This window comes from Rhinoderma darwinii, chromosome 10 (assembly GCF_050947455.1).
Source record: "Rhinoderma darwinii isolate aRhiDar2 chromosome 10, aRhiDar2.hap1, whole genome shotgun sequence".
In the NCBI taxonomy this organism is placed as follows: Eukaryota; Metazoa; Chordata; class Amphibia; order Anura; family Rhinodermatidae; genus Rhinoderma; species Rhinoderma darwinii.
In genome coordinates, this window is record NC_134696.1 from 2,544,246 (window position 1) to 2,562,314 (window position 18,069).

At 46.7% G+C, this 18,069-nt stretch overlaps 1 protein-coding gene across 8 annotated transcripts in view; it reads left to right on the forward strand.

Annotated features, from left to right (window-relative positions):
- ETS1 (ETS proto-oncogene 1, transcription factor) overlaps positions 1-17,535 on the forward strand; it is a 211,351-nt gene extending 193,816 nt beyond the window's left edge. For 6 of the 8 annotated variants that reach the window (XM_075839141.1, XM_075839142.1, XM_075839146.1 and 3 more), the window contains 7 exons: positions 2,060-2,179; positions 2,331-2,531; positions 2,778-2,855; positions 3,132-3,380; positions 8,077-8,337; positions 13,229-13,347; positions 14,293-17,535. In XM_075839141.1, coding sequence (XP_075695256.1) covers positions 2,060-2,179; positions 2,331-2,531; positions 2,778-2,855; positions 3,132-3,380; positions 8,077-8,337; positions 13,229-13,347; positions 14,293-14,508 — 1,244 coding nt within the window. In that variant the 3' untranslated portion in view covers positions 14,509-17,535. The remainder of the gene's footprint in view (positions 1-2,059; positions 2,180-2,330; positions 2,532-2,777; positions 2,856-3,131; positions 3,381-8,076; positions 8,338-13,228; positions 13,348-14,292) is intronic. The other 2 variants (XM_075839143.1, XM_075839145.1) reach the window with 1 other exon arrangement.
- The last annotated feature ends 534 nt before the right edge of the window (positions 17,536-18,069 follow it).

Consider the following 18,069-nt stretch of genomic DNA (forward strand, 5'->3'; position numbering starts at 1 on the left):
TTTCGTTCCTAATTTAAAAACACAAGCAGAAAAAATGGGACATAGATAACATCAAAACCACTAAGAAGGCCATACTTACTAGGTAGGTGGGTGGGTGAAAACCCGAAAAGCTTATTCCTGCAGAGTCCAGTCGTCTCTCCAGATCTGATTATTCTTTGCACAGTCCGGGGTCAGTGTCCTCAAAACTCGTCCAGAACAGTTAAGGGGCTAATTAAGGACAAAGGAACATTCCTGGTGCCATGTTCATACCGATAAAATGCAGCCGCCCTGAGTCACTGCTCCGCGGGAAGATCCTGAGCCGCTCCCCAGGAATCCTGCAGATCGACTGTCCACAACGCTCCGGGGACTGGTCCTGTCTGAGGCCGTGATGTCCATCTTAGCTGATGTCTGGGGGACCCCCACTGTGGACAGTGTGTGGTATATGACCTTTCAGGCTGGGGGTGTAGCTGCTCCCTATGTGTGTGACTGAGATCAGCCGCTCCTCTTATAATAGTGCTGGAGATTTATACGTTTTGGGCTGTTCGGGTGACCGGCCCTATAAAATATGTGCTATTTTTTTTATACCCAAGCCCCTCATCAACATTTTCCATCCTGATCCACGTTGGGAATGCTGGGACTTGTAGTTTCTCTACAGTGGTCATGGCCTATGTTGGAGACCTCTGACTAAGGACCGGTCTCTCCTGCAGCGGATGAGACACGACCGGAGCCGAGTAATAATCAGATTGTTCTCTCCAGACTTACCGTGCGGCGTCTCTTATACTCGTGGGTGGGGGGGGGGGTTTCTTGGGGGGACATTAAAGTTGCCATATTTTTATATTTCTTGTAATTTTTAGGCCGCTCACTGGACACCCGTCCCGATCCCCCAGCGATCTATTACCCACTGGCTGATATCTACCGGGGATCATTTTCTTGCGGATTGCTGCACGTCGCCTGGTCTAGTGTTTGTTCAGTGGAACATGTAAAGTCGTTGATTAGTGACGTCCGATGGAACGGTTTTCTATTGGACATTTCCATCTTGTGTGTCGCAGATAACGATCATTATTGATTGTCCCTCCCGGTCAGATCGGCGCTTGTACACGGCCCCTTTAGTTGTATGGAGTTTGCTGCAGGCGCGACAATAATCTGACTGTGGTGACAACTTGTTGTGAGTCCTTGTGGATTATTTACCCCCTAAACATGAGGTTCGGGTTAACCCTGCATAGTCTGGACAGTGAGGGGCACTGACGTGTACTTGGCGCTGTGCAGTGTCAGGATGCTCCACTCCGGATTTGGCTCTGAGATTTGGCAAATTGTTTGTTCCTAGAGGTAAATCTGGTTTGTTATGTTCTGTGTAGAAGCCGCTCGACATTTGGCAGCCGGACTGTTCCTGGAAGGAGTCTCTATTATTAGACGCGTCACCGAGGCCTCGATACAATGTCTTCATAAGACGTTCTCACTTGGTGTATAGGACTGTATTATCTGTGACCTGATGTAGTCCATTCTCTACAGTCCGTTCTGTTACCATCCGAATACCACATGTTCTAATCCGCTTATATTGTGAGCCTTAGACCTGAAACTAAAGTATCATTAAGGGGCTCCAGTCTTATGTAAATAAAGCTTAATCTTATAATGAAACATTCTGCAACATTGTCACATGTTTTGTCTTTCAATTCCTAATTTCCAAGATCTCTGCTTGCTGCCAGAGAATGGGAACATTCTGGAAACCCATACGGATCTAATAATTGTCACAGGTGCGGGTTTGTTACAGTTTTATCTCATCCGCATCATCCTGCGAGCTAAACAGCTTGGACTCCAGGCTGACGTTTTACCTGCACTGATACATAGTAACAAACGGGACTTCGGGAACTTTTGTGCTGCTTATGTGTTTAGCTCACAGGGGATTGTCCAAACAATACAACCGCAAAAAAAAAGCAAACAGCGGTGAGAAGTATTAGGTCTATACAGGTTTTCACAGACAGCAAGCAGAGATTGTTGGTTTCGGCCGATACTTAGCTCTCCATAGCGGAGGGGCTAGTGATTATTGCAGGGGGTGTAAAGTCTTCTATTTCTTTTTTTGCAGATATGGAGTGCGGCGACGTGCCGCTGCTGACGCCCAGCAGTAAGGAGATGATGTCTCAGGCTCTCCGGGCCACCTTCAGCGGCTTCACCAAGGAGCAGCAACGTCTGGGCATCCCCATCGGTGAGACGTCTATTATTAGCCATATTATAGATGAGAATGGAACAGAAATGAAGAGGTTTTGTGGGGTTTCCCTTCAGCTCTGGGGTAGGGCGTTGGGTCGGTCATAGTTCAGAGCTCTTTATGACCATTGTCACTTCTGTCTCTCCACCAGACCCTCGAGAATGGACGGACGCTCACGTCAGGGACTGGGTGTCGTGGGCAGTGAACGAGTTCACCTTGAAGGGTCTCGACTTCCAGAAGTTCCGCATGAGCGGGGCAGCGCTGTGCGCCCTCGGGAAGGAATGTTTCCTGGAATTGGCGCCAGATTTTGTAGGAGACATCTTATGGGAACACATAGAAATCTTACAGAAAGGTAAATTATGATGTCATTTCCGTGGTCGTGTACCCGGCCCCTGTTTTTGAGCTTATAATGGTTTCACTTGGAGTAGGAACTCAAACATTGTATGAACTTCGGCCACTGGTGTCATTTAGATATAATTGGTGTATTCTCGCTCATGTCATGCAGATCGGAGGAGTGCTTCTGCTTCACTGTGTCCCTTCATAGTCAGTAATATGTTTCCTTCTTTCTCTTTATTCTCTTTTTCACCATTTGGCCCAGAAGACTCAAAATTGTACCAAATGAATGAGCTGGCCCCAGGGTACCCGGAGTCCAGATACAGCTCCGACTACTTCATCAGTGAGTATTACTGGAGTCCATCTGATTCTGCTTCTAGAACGCTGCAGGTTTGCTCATGCCCCGTCCATAGAGGTTTCCATAAGTGGCAATGCAGATTATAAGCACCCATATTGACATGCAGTTTTTGCTGTGAGGTGGCAGTCGCTCTCTGTATGGGTGAATCTATCCTATCCGAGCATTAACTCCATACCAGTCACCCACAACATGCCCCTTCTACAGAACCGTGAGTCTCCATAGTATCATAGGATGTGACTGATGTAGTGTCATGTATCGCAGGTTACGGCATAGAACACCCGCAGTGCGTCCCACCATCTGAGTTCTCAGAGCCCAGCTTTATCACAGAATCTTACCAGACCCTGCACCCCATCAGCTCAGAGGAGCTCTTGTCTCTGAAATATGAGACCGAATACCCTTCTCCCCTCCTCCGAGACCCTTCACAGCCCGACTCGCTTCAGGGAGACTACTTCACCATCAAGCAGGAGGTCGTGTCTCCAGATAACATGTGTGTGGGACGGATCAGTCGAGGTAAGAAATTCTGATAGTATTTATGACGGGAGGGTCTGCAGGTGATCACTGACAATTTCATAAGATACATAAACCATTTAAAAGAATCCTGTGCATTAATGTGTTTGGAAAGTTTAGATCAGCTGCTGGGAACCGAGGCCTCGTGTCTTCCTGGATAATGAGTGTTATGTGATTGGTTGTAAGGTAGTCATGTGACTCATGTCGTCCAGTGATGTGGCCCAGACAATGGAGGTTTAGTCCAGATCTGAACACCAAGTAATCGGCCTTAACCTCTTTCATTGGGCCCCGAAAACCTCCGAGAATAGCTTTGAGGAAACTTATGGTTTCCAAGGATATGGGAGGACTTAATCTTCCTGATGTCCATAGTTATAATTTAGCAGGTCTTGCCCGACACGGCCTTGATTGGTTCCAATGTTCCAATTTTTACTCTAACTATTCCCTAGAGGCAGGGACGGGGGCTCCCCGGCATCTATCCTCCTCATTACATACGGCATTCGGGTCACTTCCACTCACTGTAAGACGCAGAGTAATATTTTGAGATACTATCATGGCTTGGAAAACCATCAGGTCCCCTTTTCCGCTCCCGCAACGTATATCTAAACATATGAGCCTATGAGGTTATCCAGAGTTTCCGCAAGGGAGGGAGAATCCTCATTTTCGCAAGTGGCGCGCCTTGGGCGTATTCCAACTGAATCACATTATACATTCCTCTGAAGGTCACTATATGGCTTTTCAAGAACTAGTTGATACAAAAAATGTCCCAACTCCTCATTACCCGGCTTATAGCTGATCGCAACTGCATGACGTATCTACGGAATGCCTTGAAAACTCTCTTGATCTCCTAATTGCTTCTCCTCCAATCAAATCACCCCTGTCCTCATTATATGGCAAATTGAGAGATCAGCAGGCCAAATCCACAACATCTGTAATGTTCGAAGCCTGGAATAAGGAGTGCAGACAATGATCTGACGCAAAAGATTCTTGAAGGCTGGTCAAAGGTGAGGAACGCCGATATTAATGAGCGATGATGGGAAACCCATTTTAAGTTTCTTCATAAAGCCATCTGTGGTTTCAACATACCCCCTCACCCTAATGCCCAAGGTCCGACACTCCTAAAACAGACCTCCTACATGGGTTATGGACAAGCCCTAAACTGGTTCAGTATTGGCAAGACAGTGTTCACAACAGGCACATGGGGATTGACTTCAGATAGAGACCCAATATCTCTCCTATTTCATGCGTTTCCTGACTAGTTCTCCACAAGCCTTACATGCGTTTTTAGTTGTAGGTAAGCGCAGCATATTGGCTCGTTGGTTTACTCCAAAGGTCAACAATTCCGGACCTCATCCTACAACTGGAAAAATGTATTTATATGGATAGGTTGGAAGTAGAACGCACCGCGGAGCCTTGTGCAAGCTTTTCCAGCCTGACGGCGCCCTTTACCTACACCTCATGGTACTTGACCAGGGATGTCGCTGGTTCGCTTGGTAACTTGAAATGTTACTCAAACTTGCTAAGAATCGGTGTCTAGTTATGTGGGCGCTCCTTTTTTAAACTCCGTATAGAACTGTACACGACGCATTGCTTGAAAAATATGTCCCTGGACTTAGGGGGGTTTAGATGTTTTTGATGTAATGTTATTTCATTGTTTGAACAACGTCTGAACTGTAACATATTATACACTGTACCCTGTTCTGTATCAGGCGCATTTCTGAGCCTTTTGTATGTGCTTTAGTGAAATTCAAGATTTTATACAAGATGTTTTAAAAAAATAAGTGATATATTTGCTGATCCTAAATCAGAGCCTGTATTATACTCCAGAGCTGCACTCACTATTCTGCTGGTTGTTATGAGACACAGTCAGCAAGCTTGTGGACAGACACATCTGTAACACGTGAGCTCCTATAATGTGGGGGACAGTTAGTTTCTTCTACATCAGATAACTGTACAGAGCCTAATGTAAAGATAACATTTTGCTGAATGACAATCTCCAGAATAAGTTCAGTGCAGACACTGAAGCAATAAATTTGTGAGTGCGGCTCTTGAGTATAATACAAGATGTAACTCAGGATCAGTACAGGATAAGTAATGTAATGTATGTACACAGTGACTCCACCAGCAGAATAGTGAGTGCAGCTCTGGAGTATAATACAGGATGTAACTCAGGATCAGTACAGGATAAGTAATGTAATGTATGTACACAGTGACTCCACCAGTAGAATAGTGAGTGCAGCTCTGGAGTATAATACAGGATGTAACTCAGGATCAGTACAGGATAAGTAATGTAATGTATGTACACAGTGACTCCACCAGTAGAATAGTGAGTGCAGCTCTGGAGTATAATACAGGATATAACTCAGGATCAGTACAGGATAAGTAATGTAATGTATGTACACAGTGACTCCACCAGTAGAATAGTGAGTGCAGCTCTGGAGTATGATACGGGATGTAACTCAGGATCAATACAGGATAAGTAATGTAATGTATGTACACAGTGTCTCCACCAGCAGAATAGTGATTGCAGCTCTGGAGTATAATACAGGATATAACTCAGGATCAGTACAGGATAAGTAATGTAATGTATGTACACAGTGACTCCACCAGCAGAATAGTGAGTGCAGCTCTGGAGTATAGTACAGGCTGTAACTGAGTATCAGTACAGGATAAGTAATGTAATGTATGTACACAGTGTCTCCACCAGCATAATAGTGAGTGCAGCTCTGGAGTATAATACAGGATATAACTCAGGATCAGTACAGGATAAGTAATGTAATGTATGTACACAGTGACTCCACCAGCAGAATAGTGAGTGCAGCTCTGGAGTATAGTACAGGCTGTAACTGAGTATCAGTACAGGATAAGTAATGTAATGTATGTACACAGTGTCTCCACCAGCAGAATAGTGAGTGCAGCTCTGGAGTATAATACAGGATGTAACTCAGGATCAGTACAGGATAAGTAATGTAATGTATGCACACAGTGACTCCACCAGCAGAATAGTGAGTGCAGCTCTGGAGTATAATACAGGATGTAACTCAGGATCAGTACAGGATAAGTAATGTAATGTATGTACACAGTGACTCCACCAGCAGAATAGTGAGTGCAGCTCTGGAGTATAATACAGGATGTAACTCAGGATCAGTACAGGATAAGTAATGTATGTACACAGTGACTCCACCAGCAGAATAGTGAGTGCAGCTCTGGAGTATAATACAGGATGTAACTCAGGATTAGTACAGGATAAGTAATGTAATGTATGTACACAGTGACTCCACCACCAGAATAGTGAGTGCAGCTCTGGAGTATAATACAGGATGTAACTCAGGATTAGTACAGGATAAGTAATGTAATGTATGTACACAGTGACTCCACCACCAGAATAGTGAGTGCAGCTCTGGAGTATAACACAAGATGTAACTCAAGATCAACTTCTATCTAGTAAATATTTCTAGATAGAAGTTTTGTTTGTTCTTATTGTAGTAATGTAATTCAGATTAGTCATGGTAAATAATTGTGCACTTAAAGAGGCTCTGTCACCAGATTTTGCAACCCCTATCTGCTATTGCAGCAGATAGGCGCTGCAATGTAGATTACAGTAACGTTTTTATTTTTAAAAAACGAGCATTTTTGGCCAAGTTATGACCATTTTCGTATTTATGCAAATGAGGCTTGCAAAAGTACAACTGGGCGTGTTGAAAAGTAAAAGTACAACTGGGCGTGTATTATGTGTGTACATCGGGGCGTGTATTATGTGCGTACATCGGGGCGTGTATTATGTGTTACATCTGGGCGTGTTTACTACTTTTACAAGCTGGGCGTTGTGTATAGAAGTGTCATCCACTTCTCTTCACAACGCCCAGCTTCTGGCAGTGCAGACACAGCGTGTTCTCGAGAGATCACGCTGTGACCTCACTCACAGGTCCTGCATCGTGTCAGACGAGCGAGGACACATCGGCACCAGAGGCTACAGATGATTCTGCAGCAGCATCGGCGTTTGCAGGTAAGTCGATGTAGCTACTTACCTGCAAACGCTGATGCTGCTGCAGAATCAACTGTAGCCTCTGGTGCCGACACGATGCAGGACCTGTGAGTGACGTCACAGATCTGCACTGCCAGAAGCTGGGCGTTCTGAAGAGAAGTGGCTGAAAGCTGAAAGCCCAGCTAGTAAAAGATGTAAACACACCCCGATGTAACACACATAATACACGCCCAGTTGTACTTTTACTTTTCAACACGCCCAGTTGTACTTTTGCAAGCCTCATTTGCATAAATACGAAAATGGTCATAACTTGGCCAAAAATGCTCGTTTTTTAAAAATAAAAACGTTACTGTAATCTACATTGCAGCGCCTATCTGCTGCAATAGCAGATAGGGGTTGCAAAATCTGGTGACAGAGCCTCTTTAACACTAGAATTACTGATTTTTAGGATTTGTGATTTTAAAAAGAGTGTGAAATTGTAACAAATATGAGTGGAGATGGCAACTTTGCAAATAGGTTAAAAATATCCTTTTGTTTTGTCTATGCAGCCCCTATGTAAAACTATGTGTCTTTTGGAATGTCAGTTTTTCAATATCAGTTCATCCTCTGTATAATCTATATATGATCATATTCTCGACTGTCATAGACTCAGGATCTGCTGGTTACCTGGAGTCTGAGATTTACACTGTATTGATCTGGTCTCCTCTATCCGGACAGGTAAGCTCGGAGGACAGGAGTCATTTGAAAGCATTGAGAGTCATGACAGCTGTGACCGTCTCACCCAGTCCTGGAGCAGTCAGTCATCCTATAACAGTCTGCAGCGCGTTCCCTCATACGACAGCTTTGACTCAGAGGACTACCAACCTGCACTGCCCAACCACAAACCCAAAGGGACATTCAAGGACTATGTGAGAGACCGAGCCGAGCTGAACAAGGACAAGCCGGTCATCCCCGCCGCTGCCCTGGCCGGATACACAGGTACAGCTCATACCAGCACTTATATTGGGAAAGTTAGCTGTGCAGTGAAGCAGAAAAATGCTGTAAGATGCCAGGGCATGGGGCGTGAGCCGCACAGCAACCTGCTTCATCTGCGTGATGTTTAAATGCCTGAAATTCCAGCTGCAGTTTGTGTGGCAGACGAGAACTGGAGGCTGCAAACTGCCTGGTAGTGAGTGGGTGGTGAGGAGCGCGTCACACGCCCCGCTGCAGCTTCTTAAATTAGGTCCTGATTTCTGCCTCTGATAAGGAAACCTGAGGGTGCGCCTGAGACCACATCAACAGCAACTTTAGGGTTTTTTTGTTTTTTTCCGTTGTAAGACACTTTCACACCTTTTGTGTGACTGAGGTGATAGCATCTGAGGCGCTGAGACCCAAGTGGAGCGCGGAGGTGTTAGCCATGGAGAACGCACAAGATGTTTGCAGAATATCACAGAATAGAACCGCAGCTTATGTCCGTATATATGAGAACTGATGAGTCGTCATAGCAACCAGTCACATCCCACAATCTGATTGGCTGCTGGTGACGCTGTACTCTCATATTCAGCCATTCTGAGCTGGTGTTAAATGTCGACAAGCCGCAATTATCGGTTCTGATCTATCCTGCAAGCAAACGTTTATCTGTTCTCATTGGTGGAAGTGGTCGCCCTCTGACCTGAGTTATTAGTTCCATCGAATATGCAAATTAAATCATAAGCTGTAATTGTGCCGGATCCGTCTCCTGCCATGTTCTCACGGCAAATGTCAAGGCTGAAAAATACGAGCGCTTTTCCAGTTTGTATCTGAGACGTATTTTTGGAACGTGTTTTGAAGTCGATGGGAAAACTTGTCTCTTAAAGTGACTTGTAGCTTCTTTTGTACTACGTGATGTTTTACGCTGTATTTTTTATTTCAGTGGCGTTACAGCGTGTTTCCTATTTAAATAAATCGGATGCTGTTTGCCGGCGGTTTTTAAGTGTATTTCGGCACGTTACGCCTGAGAATATGCCGTGTGAACTGTATCATCCGGCTGCAAATATTCTCACACCTCCCAATCTCTTTTTATTAGGCAGGAAACGATAAGTGGCGTCTGCTGCGTGTGGGGTGTTTAGTGGAATATTCTCTCCAAAAGTGTTCATGTATCATCATAGTCCCCCATTACTCCTCGCTCCTGTATCCCAGTAGCCCCCTCGTTAGAGTATCCCAGTAGCCCCCTCGTTAGAGTATCCCAGTAGCCCCCTCGTTAGAGTATCCCAGTAGCCCCCTCGTTAGAGTATCCCAGTAGCCCCCTCGTTAGAGTATCCCAGTAGCCCCCTCGTTAGAGTATCCCAGTAGCCCCCTCGTTAGAGTATCCCAGTAGCCCCCTCGTTAGAGTATCCCAGTAGCCCCCTCGTTAGAGTATCCCAGTAGCCCCCTCGTTAGAGTATCCCAGTAGCCCCCTCGTTAGAGTATCCCAGTAGCCCCCTCGTTAGAGTATCCCAGTAGCCCCCTCGTTAGAGTATCCCAGTAGCCCCCTCGTTAGAGTATCCCAGTAGCCCCCTCGTTAGAGTATCCCAGTAGCCCCCTCGTTAGAGTATCCCAGTAGCCCCCTCGTTAGAGTATCCCAGTAGCCCCCTCGTTAGAGTATCCCAGTAGCCCCCTCGTTAGAGTATCCCAGTAGCCCCCTCGTTAGAGTATCCCAGTAGCCCCCTCGTTACTGTATCCCAGTAGCCCCCTCGTTACTGTATCCCAGTAGCCCCCTCGTTACTGTATCCCAGTAGCCCCCTCGTTAGAGTATCCCAGTAGCCCCCTCGTTAGAGTATCCCAGTAGCCCCCTCGTTAGAGTATCCCAGTAGCCCCCTCGTTACTGTATCCCAGCAGCCCCCTCGTTACTGTATCCCAGCAGCCCCCTCGTTACTGTATCCCAGTAGCCCCCTCGTTACTGTATCCCAGTAGCCCCCTCGTTACTGTATCCCAGTAGCCCCCTCGTTACTGTATCCCAGTAGCCCCCTCGTTACTGTATCCCAGTAGCCCCCTCGTTACTGTATCCCAGTAGCCCCCTCGTTACTGTAGCCCCCTCGTTACTGTAGCCCCCTCGTTACTGTAGCCCCCTCGTTACTGTAGCCCCCTCGTTACTGTAGCCCCCTCGTTACTGTAGCCCCCTCGTTACTGTAGCCCCCTCGTTAGTGTATCCCAGTAGCCCCCTCGTTAGTGTATCGCTGTAGCCCCCTCGTTAGTGTATCGCTGTAGCCCCCTCGTTACTCTATCGCCAGTCTTCTCTTGCATGACATGCTGCATAATTCCTTTTCTGAGCGATCACAGTGGGAGCAAGGATGACGTCCCGGTCTCCGTTCTGTACGACACACACATTTATCATGGACTCCTCTGGACTAACTGCAGAGCGTTCCTCCCTCCTCCTCCCTCTGACCACACAAGGTTACCAATCTTTTCCTAAACATTTCCAACAGAGATACACAAACTATACATCCATATACTCTCCCAGGCCACAAATATGTACACAATGGGGATGTGGATATAATTCCCAGGCGGCTGCGACGGCTCCTTCCCCTGCCTGAAGCTGCTCTGCGCCTCCTCTCACCAGATGGAGCAGAACATTTGGACATTGTGTTTACATAGATCCTGAAGCAGACAATCTGGGCTGTGCCTCTGTATATAGTCGCTGTGTATCGGAGACCGTGCTGCCCCATGCTCAGTCCTCGTGTACATCAGGAATGAGGGACCAGCATCTCAGGGATAACCCCGAGCGCTGTGATCGCTGCAGGAGACGGGTTCTCTTGTGTAGATAGTGGAAGGTTCTACTTTCCACTTTGCTGTTAAAATGAAAACAACTCAACATGGAGTCCAGGGTAAGAGTCATCGGGGGCGACGGAGTGTAGCCCATGTCAGGCACTCGATGTCTGAAGAAATATTTTCTTATTTAAACAGAAAATACTCGTGAGCCTGGGAACCGTTCCCTCCTCCGAGCGCTCCGTGGACTTGGGGTCGTTGCGCTCACAGCTGTGGCCTGAAGGCCGAAGCCAAAAGTGTTCACAGGTCACAATTCATTTCGGTCCTCGCGTAGAGCAACGGCCTCCACATTGTCAATTAATGACGCAGCGCAATCTGATTGGTTGCTGCCTTGTAGGTCTTAAGACTTCTCACCCCCCACTGGGAATGTGATTGTTTGCCATCTTGGCCTCCCCATTAAAGCACGCTGTGTTTGGCTCCATGATAAGGTGGCCATTATGTAGCTGCAGACAAGACAGTGTCCCAAGAAGGGGACAGAAGAGGGGTCTGTCTAGTATCGCTTTATTTTTAGAATCCGGGTTCCCTTCCCCACAGTTACAGAACGGGGCGACATTTTTCCCCAGTGAGGCTGGCACATTCCTATCATGTGACTTACTCGATCAGGCCGCCATTCCTGGCTGCTCTGTGACAGAGGCCGCATTGTGCACGGATAGCATGCGAGTCCCAATGACTGCGTGTAGTCTTTGAACCCTGTTCAGGTTCGGGGTCATGAGGTTGAGGCGGGGGACACAAGTGTGCTGTTATCAGCCAGTCTGGTCGCTCGGGGACTTTCCAGCCAGTTACCACCACCAGGGCGCAGGAATCCAGTCTGGTCCGTGGAGCAATCACATGTTTAAGTAATGAAGTGAAGAGACGTTCATGGCCTTGGTGTTCAGTAGACGCATTGTTCTGCCCAACTGGAATGGACAGGATCCCGTCAGGGGCTGTGATGTCATCGTGTTACAACCGGCCACAATCTTGGATTATTTGTAGCGTTGTTTCCCTCATCTCCAGCTGCCCATAGTAGTTGTGGTCTTATTCCCCATGAGAACTCTCAGTTGACCCCTTTGTGGTGCAGGTGGATTTCTTTGCGGCATCAGTTTTTATCATTTTCCCTTTCCCAGGAGTGAGGAGCTCGTATACAGTATATAATGCGCAAAACCGGTCAGGAAACCTTTCCATAGTCTAGAGGTCTTGTGTGTCCATCACGTGGGATATGAATTCTGATACATGAATTATGTCTATGATCCGGGGTCTGTTGTTGGGTTTAATATGACAACGATCTATAGCTGAGCGCGACTGTGCCGCTTGTGTGAGACGTCGCTGATGTGACATGCGATTTCCTCATGTACCTGGAAGATGAACTTTAACTTGTGTGATGTTTTATCTGAAATCTTAGCCCGGTGCTGATGTTAATCTCACTACATCTTCTGCCGCCGCCGCACGAGAGCTGCTGTGCAGATTGTCCACGGATTTCTACTTCTATGTATATTGTGAGCAGCGTTACTGATATGATGATGTGGTGTTAAGTGTGTGAGCTCAACTGCACCAGCACTGAACCGCCCCGGGCCCCTGCGTGCACGACATCATAGTCACATGTCCACCTGTCAAATTAGAAAGGAAAAGAAAAACCTTGTGGTTTCCTCTCTGGTTATTTTTTAGGAGAGACGTTCAGCGCTTACACCTGGAGGGTAAAGAGTTTCTTAGTTCTTCTTGTTTTGGTGACAGCGGGAGGATCGTCCAATCAGCTCCTCTGCAGGTCGTCGCCTATTCATGGAGAAATCTGCCTGGTTAATACATAGTCACCCCCCGCACTGCCTATATAGAATAGCGGCCGCCCCTGTCACATAGACGAGCACCTGACTACTACTTATCCCTGATGTTATCTGATGTGCAGGATACGCCAGATCCAGCGCTACCCGCACCTGTTTGTTATTTATGTCGCAGAATACAATACAATATTTCCTATTGAAACACGTGAAATCCAGATTGTGGAACCAATAAAATGTTTGCATCTGTTGGAGGGTGCGGGGCTATCATTTTGGATTTACGGTTGTAACACATTCCATTGCTTTTTATCTTGCGGGTTTACAACAGCCGGGTCTTACTGTTTGTCTCTTCTCTCCAGGCAGCGGACCCATCCAGCTCTGGCAGTTCCTCTTAGAGCTCCTTACAGACAAGTCCTGCCAGTCCTTCATCAGCTGGACGGGAGACGGCTGGGAGTTCAAACTCTCAGACCCAGATGAGGTAAGTGACCAAAAACTGCACCTCCATGATGGACATGACCAGTGATCGGCCTCTTAAATAAAATGTGAACGGGGCCTGAATTGTCTTTCCTGCAGCCACAAGGACGGCATATTCTGCTGTTATTTCATCAATTCCTTCAATGCAGACATCTGACCAGAAGAAGTTCTAGGCCCAAAGCCTTTGGCTGGATTCACACGGGACACCAAGTTTGAGGCCCCTGAGCGGATACTCCGGCACTGCTGTCACCACATATACAGAGGTCTCCATTTGGTGCTCTTAGGCCGAATTCAGACGACCGTGGTATACGCCGTGTGACGGGTCCATTGACAGATCGAACATGTCCCATTTTGTTCCGTTTTCACAGATGGACTCAAGTCTATGGGGATCCGTGAAAACGGGACCCGCACGGGTGCAACTCATTGGTGTAAATTTAGCATTCTCCCTCCGCAGTTGTCTAAGGCCAAAGTTCCCTGCGTCGGGGTCCGTTCTCCTGTTCGCCGTCGCCTCTATATTGCATTGTGTATATAACGGGCCGTTGTTAATTGCAATAAGTGATTCTACATTTGTGAATGATGGGGGTTTTGTCTGTGGGGTTCGTTGTTGTATTTGTTGTAACTCAACGAAATATTTAATAAAAACGATACATTAGTGTTTTCTCTTAATCCTGATTTATCACCTATTTACAGGGTCCCGGAGTGTCCTATGTGAAGGGAGAGAAACTCTGCATGCTCGGCCACCACTCTATTCAGTTCTCTCCAGCTGCCCCATAGGAAGTGAATGGAGCGGTGGCCGAGCGTCCCAATAGTCGTCCCCGGCTGATCAGACATGCCGTGGATAATGATAAATGATGATTATGCCTTTGTACGTGTCTTCTGCTCGGTCTCCTATAAGTTGCTGTGATTTTACTGCTTGCGGTTGGTTTACACTCGTCTTCCTTTATTACAGGTTGCAAGACGTTGGGGCAAAAGGAAAAACAAACCTAAAATGAACTACGAGAAGTTGAGTCGTGGTCTGCGATATTACTATGATAAGAACATCATTCACAAGACGGCGGGGAAGCGATACGTCTACCGCTTTGTATGCGATTTGCAAAGCCTCCTGGGATATGTGCCGGAAGAGCTTCATGCAATGCTGGATGTGAAACCAGATACTGATGAATAAGAACACGGCCCGGGGACGGCGAAAAACAGACTAAATCCTAGGGACCTAAACTCCACCCCCCACACCCAGTCGGACGCAGAGGATTCTGGGAATAGGAGTTTCCGTCAATTGCGAGGTGGAAATTGACTAAGAGACTCAGTTACTGAAGATCTGTCAGTCGTTTCCTCTCCTTGGGGATAAAGTGGAAGAACAGCGACATGATGGCCTCTGAGCGAGCAGATTCATTCCTAACCTTGTGCCAGTATTTCTCATCTTTTCCTTCTTGTTTTGTGTCTGGACGGCTGAAGGCGACGGCTGGAAAGAGCAAATCGGAGACCATGAGCTCCAGCGTCCGGTCATTCCTGCACAAGCAGCTACAGGTGGAGGGGGGTCCTAGCCGCAGAGGAGCGCTGCTGCCACACGAGGAGTATTATATTTAAGTTTTTCATGTTTTTTTTTTATCACAAGCTGAGTGTTTCAGGTTACAGAAACGTTGCAAATCTTTCTCAGGACACAATTCACAATTGTAGGGACCAAACGCACCCCACCCCCCATGACACTCTGACTCGCTAATTTATGCCTTCTGCTGAGCCTCTGAGACGATGGTTGCACCCACGTCCTATTTGCCATCTTACCTATTCCCAGATTGTATTTTTATAGAAAAGAAAATATATGTTTATGTTTTATAAAAGAAAAAAAAAAGTTTTGTAAAAGTTAATTGTACAGATTTCAATTGCTTTGGTTTTTCATTGTGCCAAAGAGGGTTAATATGTGCGATATTTCTCTGCTATGACAATCCTGTGCAGTCGCTGATGGATGCAGCGAGGACACTGCCATTTCTTACTGTCTGGGCAGCCGCGTCTATGAGAGGACCAGGGTGTCCCTATAAAGGTGGGGAGCTGGGCTGCAGAACTAGGGACACTCCATAGGAGGCGGCTATTTGTGGATGCTGCTGCAATGTCTTCTGGGAACGGAGGACACAAACGCAGCTCTGCTGATACATTCCACGCATCCTCCGCAGTTAACCCTTTGCAGACTGAAAGGCATCGGGAATACTTGAGTTTGTAATTTTTGTATATTTTTTTTTTTATCTGAGAAATAAAGATGATTATTTAAAGCACCAGTTCCTCTTATGACTCCAGCGGATAACGCACTTGCTCCACGTTCAGACATTAATGTTTGTCTCCTTAAATCTCCCTTTTTCTCTGTATAATCCCTTAGTTGGTTTGGTCGGCACCTCAGGTTTGGGATGAGAGTAAACTGGTGCTTTAAAGGGGATTCATTTAGACTTAAGTATCAGTGCAGAACATAGAGAGCGAAGGCAACGCCGCCATTCCTGCAGAGACGATCAGGGGGCAGCTCCACCATTTAATAAGACGATGCTTATGCGTCATGTACACGACGGTGTCCCGTCCGTGATCCATGGAGAGATGGGACATGTCCTATCGTTCTGCGGATCGGAAAGTCGGGTCCGTGAAAACCCCCTAAAGTGAATGGGTCCGTGAAAACTAACGGGCCGAGTGTCACTGGGTTGCGTGCAGCGGGGTTGACAAATCATAAGAGAAACATTTGCTGAGGGCGCCAGCTCCAGGGTTGCATGCAGGAGCCATAACAGGACACTAGCGGACCATTTTGGGGGGTCCAGCCGGGTAAATATGTTTTAGTTACAGGTTGTGGAATAATCCGGGCTCCCCAAACTCCCCCAGCGGCGCAAAACCCACGACAATCAAGTGTTTATTTTATACTATGCAACAAATCAACGTTAAGCCCAAATCATGTCCAGCATATGGAGGCGAATGACATCAAGGTCCCTGCAGAACATACATAGAGGACTATCAGACCCCACAGCACAACTCAAAGTATGTGAACCCCCAGGGAGGCCGCGGCTGACTTCTCCTTATGTAGCGTACGTCTTATCTGCAGGCGTCTTGTTTTTGGAAGGTTGTAGCAGCAATGGACACAGTCTGACGTGTGAATGTTTATCGGGAGGCTCCTGTGCCTTTCACTATCGCGTGTATAAGAGGCTGCAGGTGCCTTATATGAACGTTTATTATGGTCGATTCTTAATCTTTGTGGAGCTCCGTATAGAGGAGGTCGGGGTTCAACTTCTGATCGTTCCCAATCATTGCCCTGTGTAAATATGTCCGCGATCCACCAACAAACGGGCAAACGCTTATTTGATGGTTGATCAGATCTTTTATGCAGCCTATAAAATAATTGTTTACACCTGGAGATGTGATACCGAAAACTGAGGATGTGCTGCCAACTGTCCCCCTACAGTCGTTCATCCACATACAGTTTGCATCGTCCCTTTCGTTTTCCCGGGGCCCATACGCAGTACACAGAAGTCTTTCACTTTATGGCAAATCCATAATTGATTATATAGAACAGACTTAGTGCCAACAACCCCCTCCCAGAAGGTCTCTGGGGTCTTCCAGCTCTAGTCAGATGTCCATGAGGGGATGCAGCACTTTTCCTATCGGGAGCCACGAGGAGATGATTAATATTAGTGATGGGTGTATATTATTATCAGGTAGCAAATAACCCCAGAGAACGAGCCGCCACGAAGAATAAACTGCAGCAGGAACCTATGGCAGACGGGTCCCACCGCCAATCCAATACCAGGGATAGGGATCAACAGCTTTCTGTGTGTCGGCTGATCTGCCCCTCTCTGTGTTGAACCCCTCGCGGCCTCCGTGTCTCCTCCGTGGATCCGTCGTTCTTAGTGTTCATTTCTACCTTTTTGTAATTTATGAGACTTGCGGTCTCTTTACTGACAATGTAGCATTTCATGATGTACTGTTCTATGTTCTGGAATAACATGATGATATAAAGGGTCTGGGTCCTGCTGGGATGTGCTGCAGCACAACGTGGGCTCCAGACCCAGATTCTAGAATAGAGGTTTTGTTTTTTTTATTTCCCTGTGGTTTTTACTGATGCAGGAACATCAATTCTGATAAATATTTTTCTACGTATGTGAATCTATATTCTGCAATTTCATTTCTTACTGTTAAAAATGTTTTAATTAAATGAAGCATTTATACGAAAGTCCTGGCTCCTTCATTATTGTTCTGTATGGGGGGGGGGGGGGGTCTCGTGGCCTTCGGTCAGGGGTGCAACTATATATTATGTTCACAGCTGTAAATCTGTCCAATAAGACCATGTACACGACCCTATAAGAGATCGATATCACATGGATCCCAAATACCAGTGTTAATGCATTCCTATAGGGCCACGCCTGTGTGTACAGCTACATGGAGGTGGATGTGGCGTCTGCAGCACGCGCCATCAGATTCCGGATATCGGACCCAGTTCACACTATGCAGGCCCCAGTATTGTGCATCTTATTACAGGCCAGAATGCTCTTGTGAACAAGTTCCAAGATAATGTTTTCAGCAAATGAGTCACATAATTTCGATGTTCTGCTCGATCTTATATCAGACGTGGAGAGAAGCAAGTGCACGCTGGGTGGCTCAGTTACCAAGGCAACCATACGAGGTCCAAGGAGTCCCGTTCTAGTTAACACCCGTGCATACGACCCCTCGGGTCTCTCATAGATCTAATTGTAAAAAGGTTCTGCTC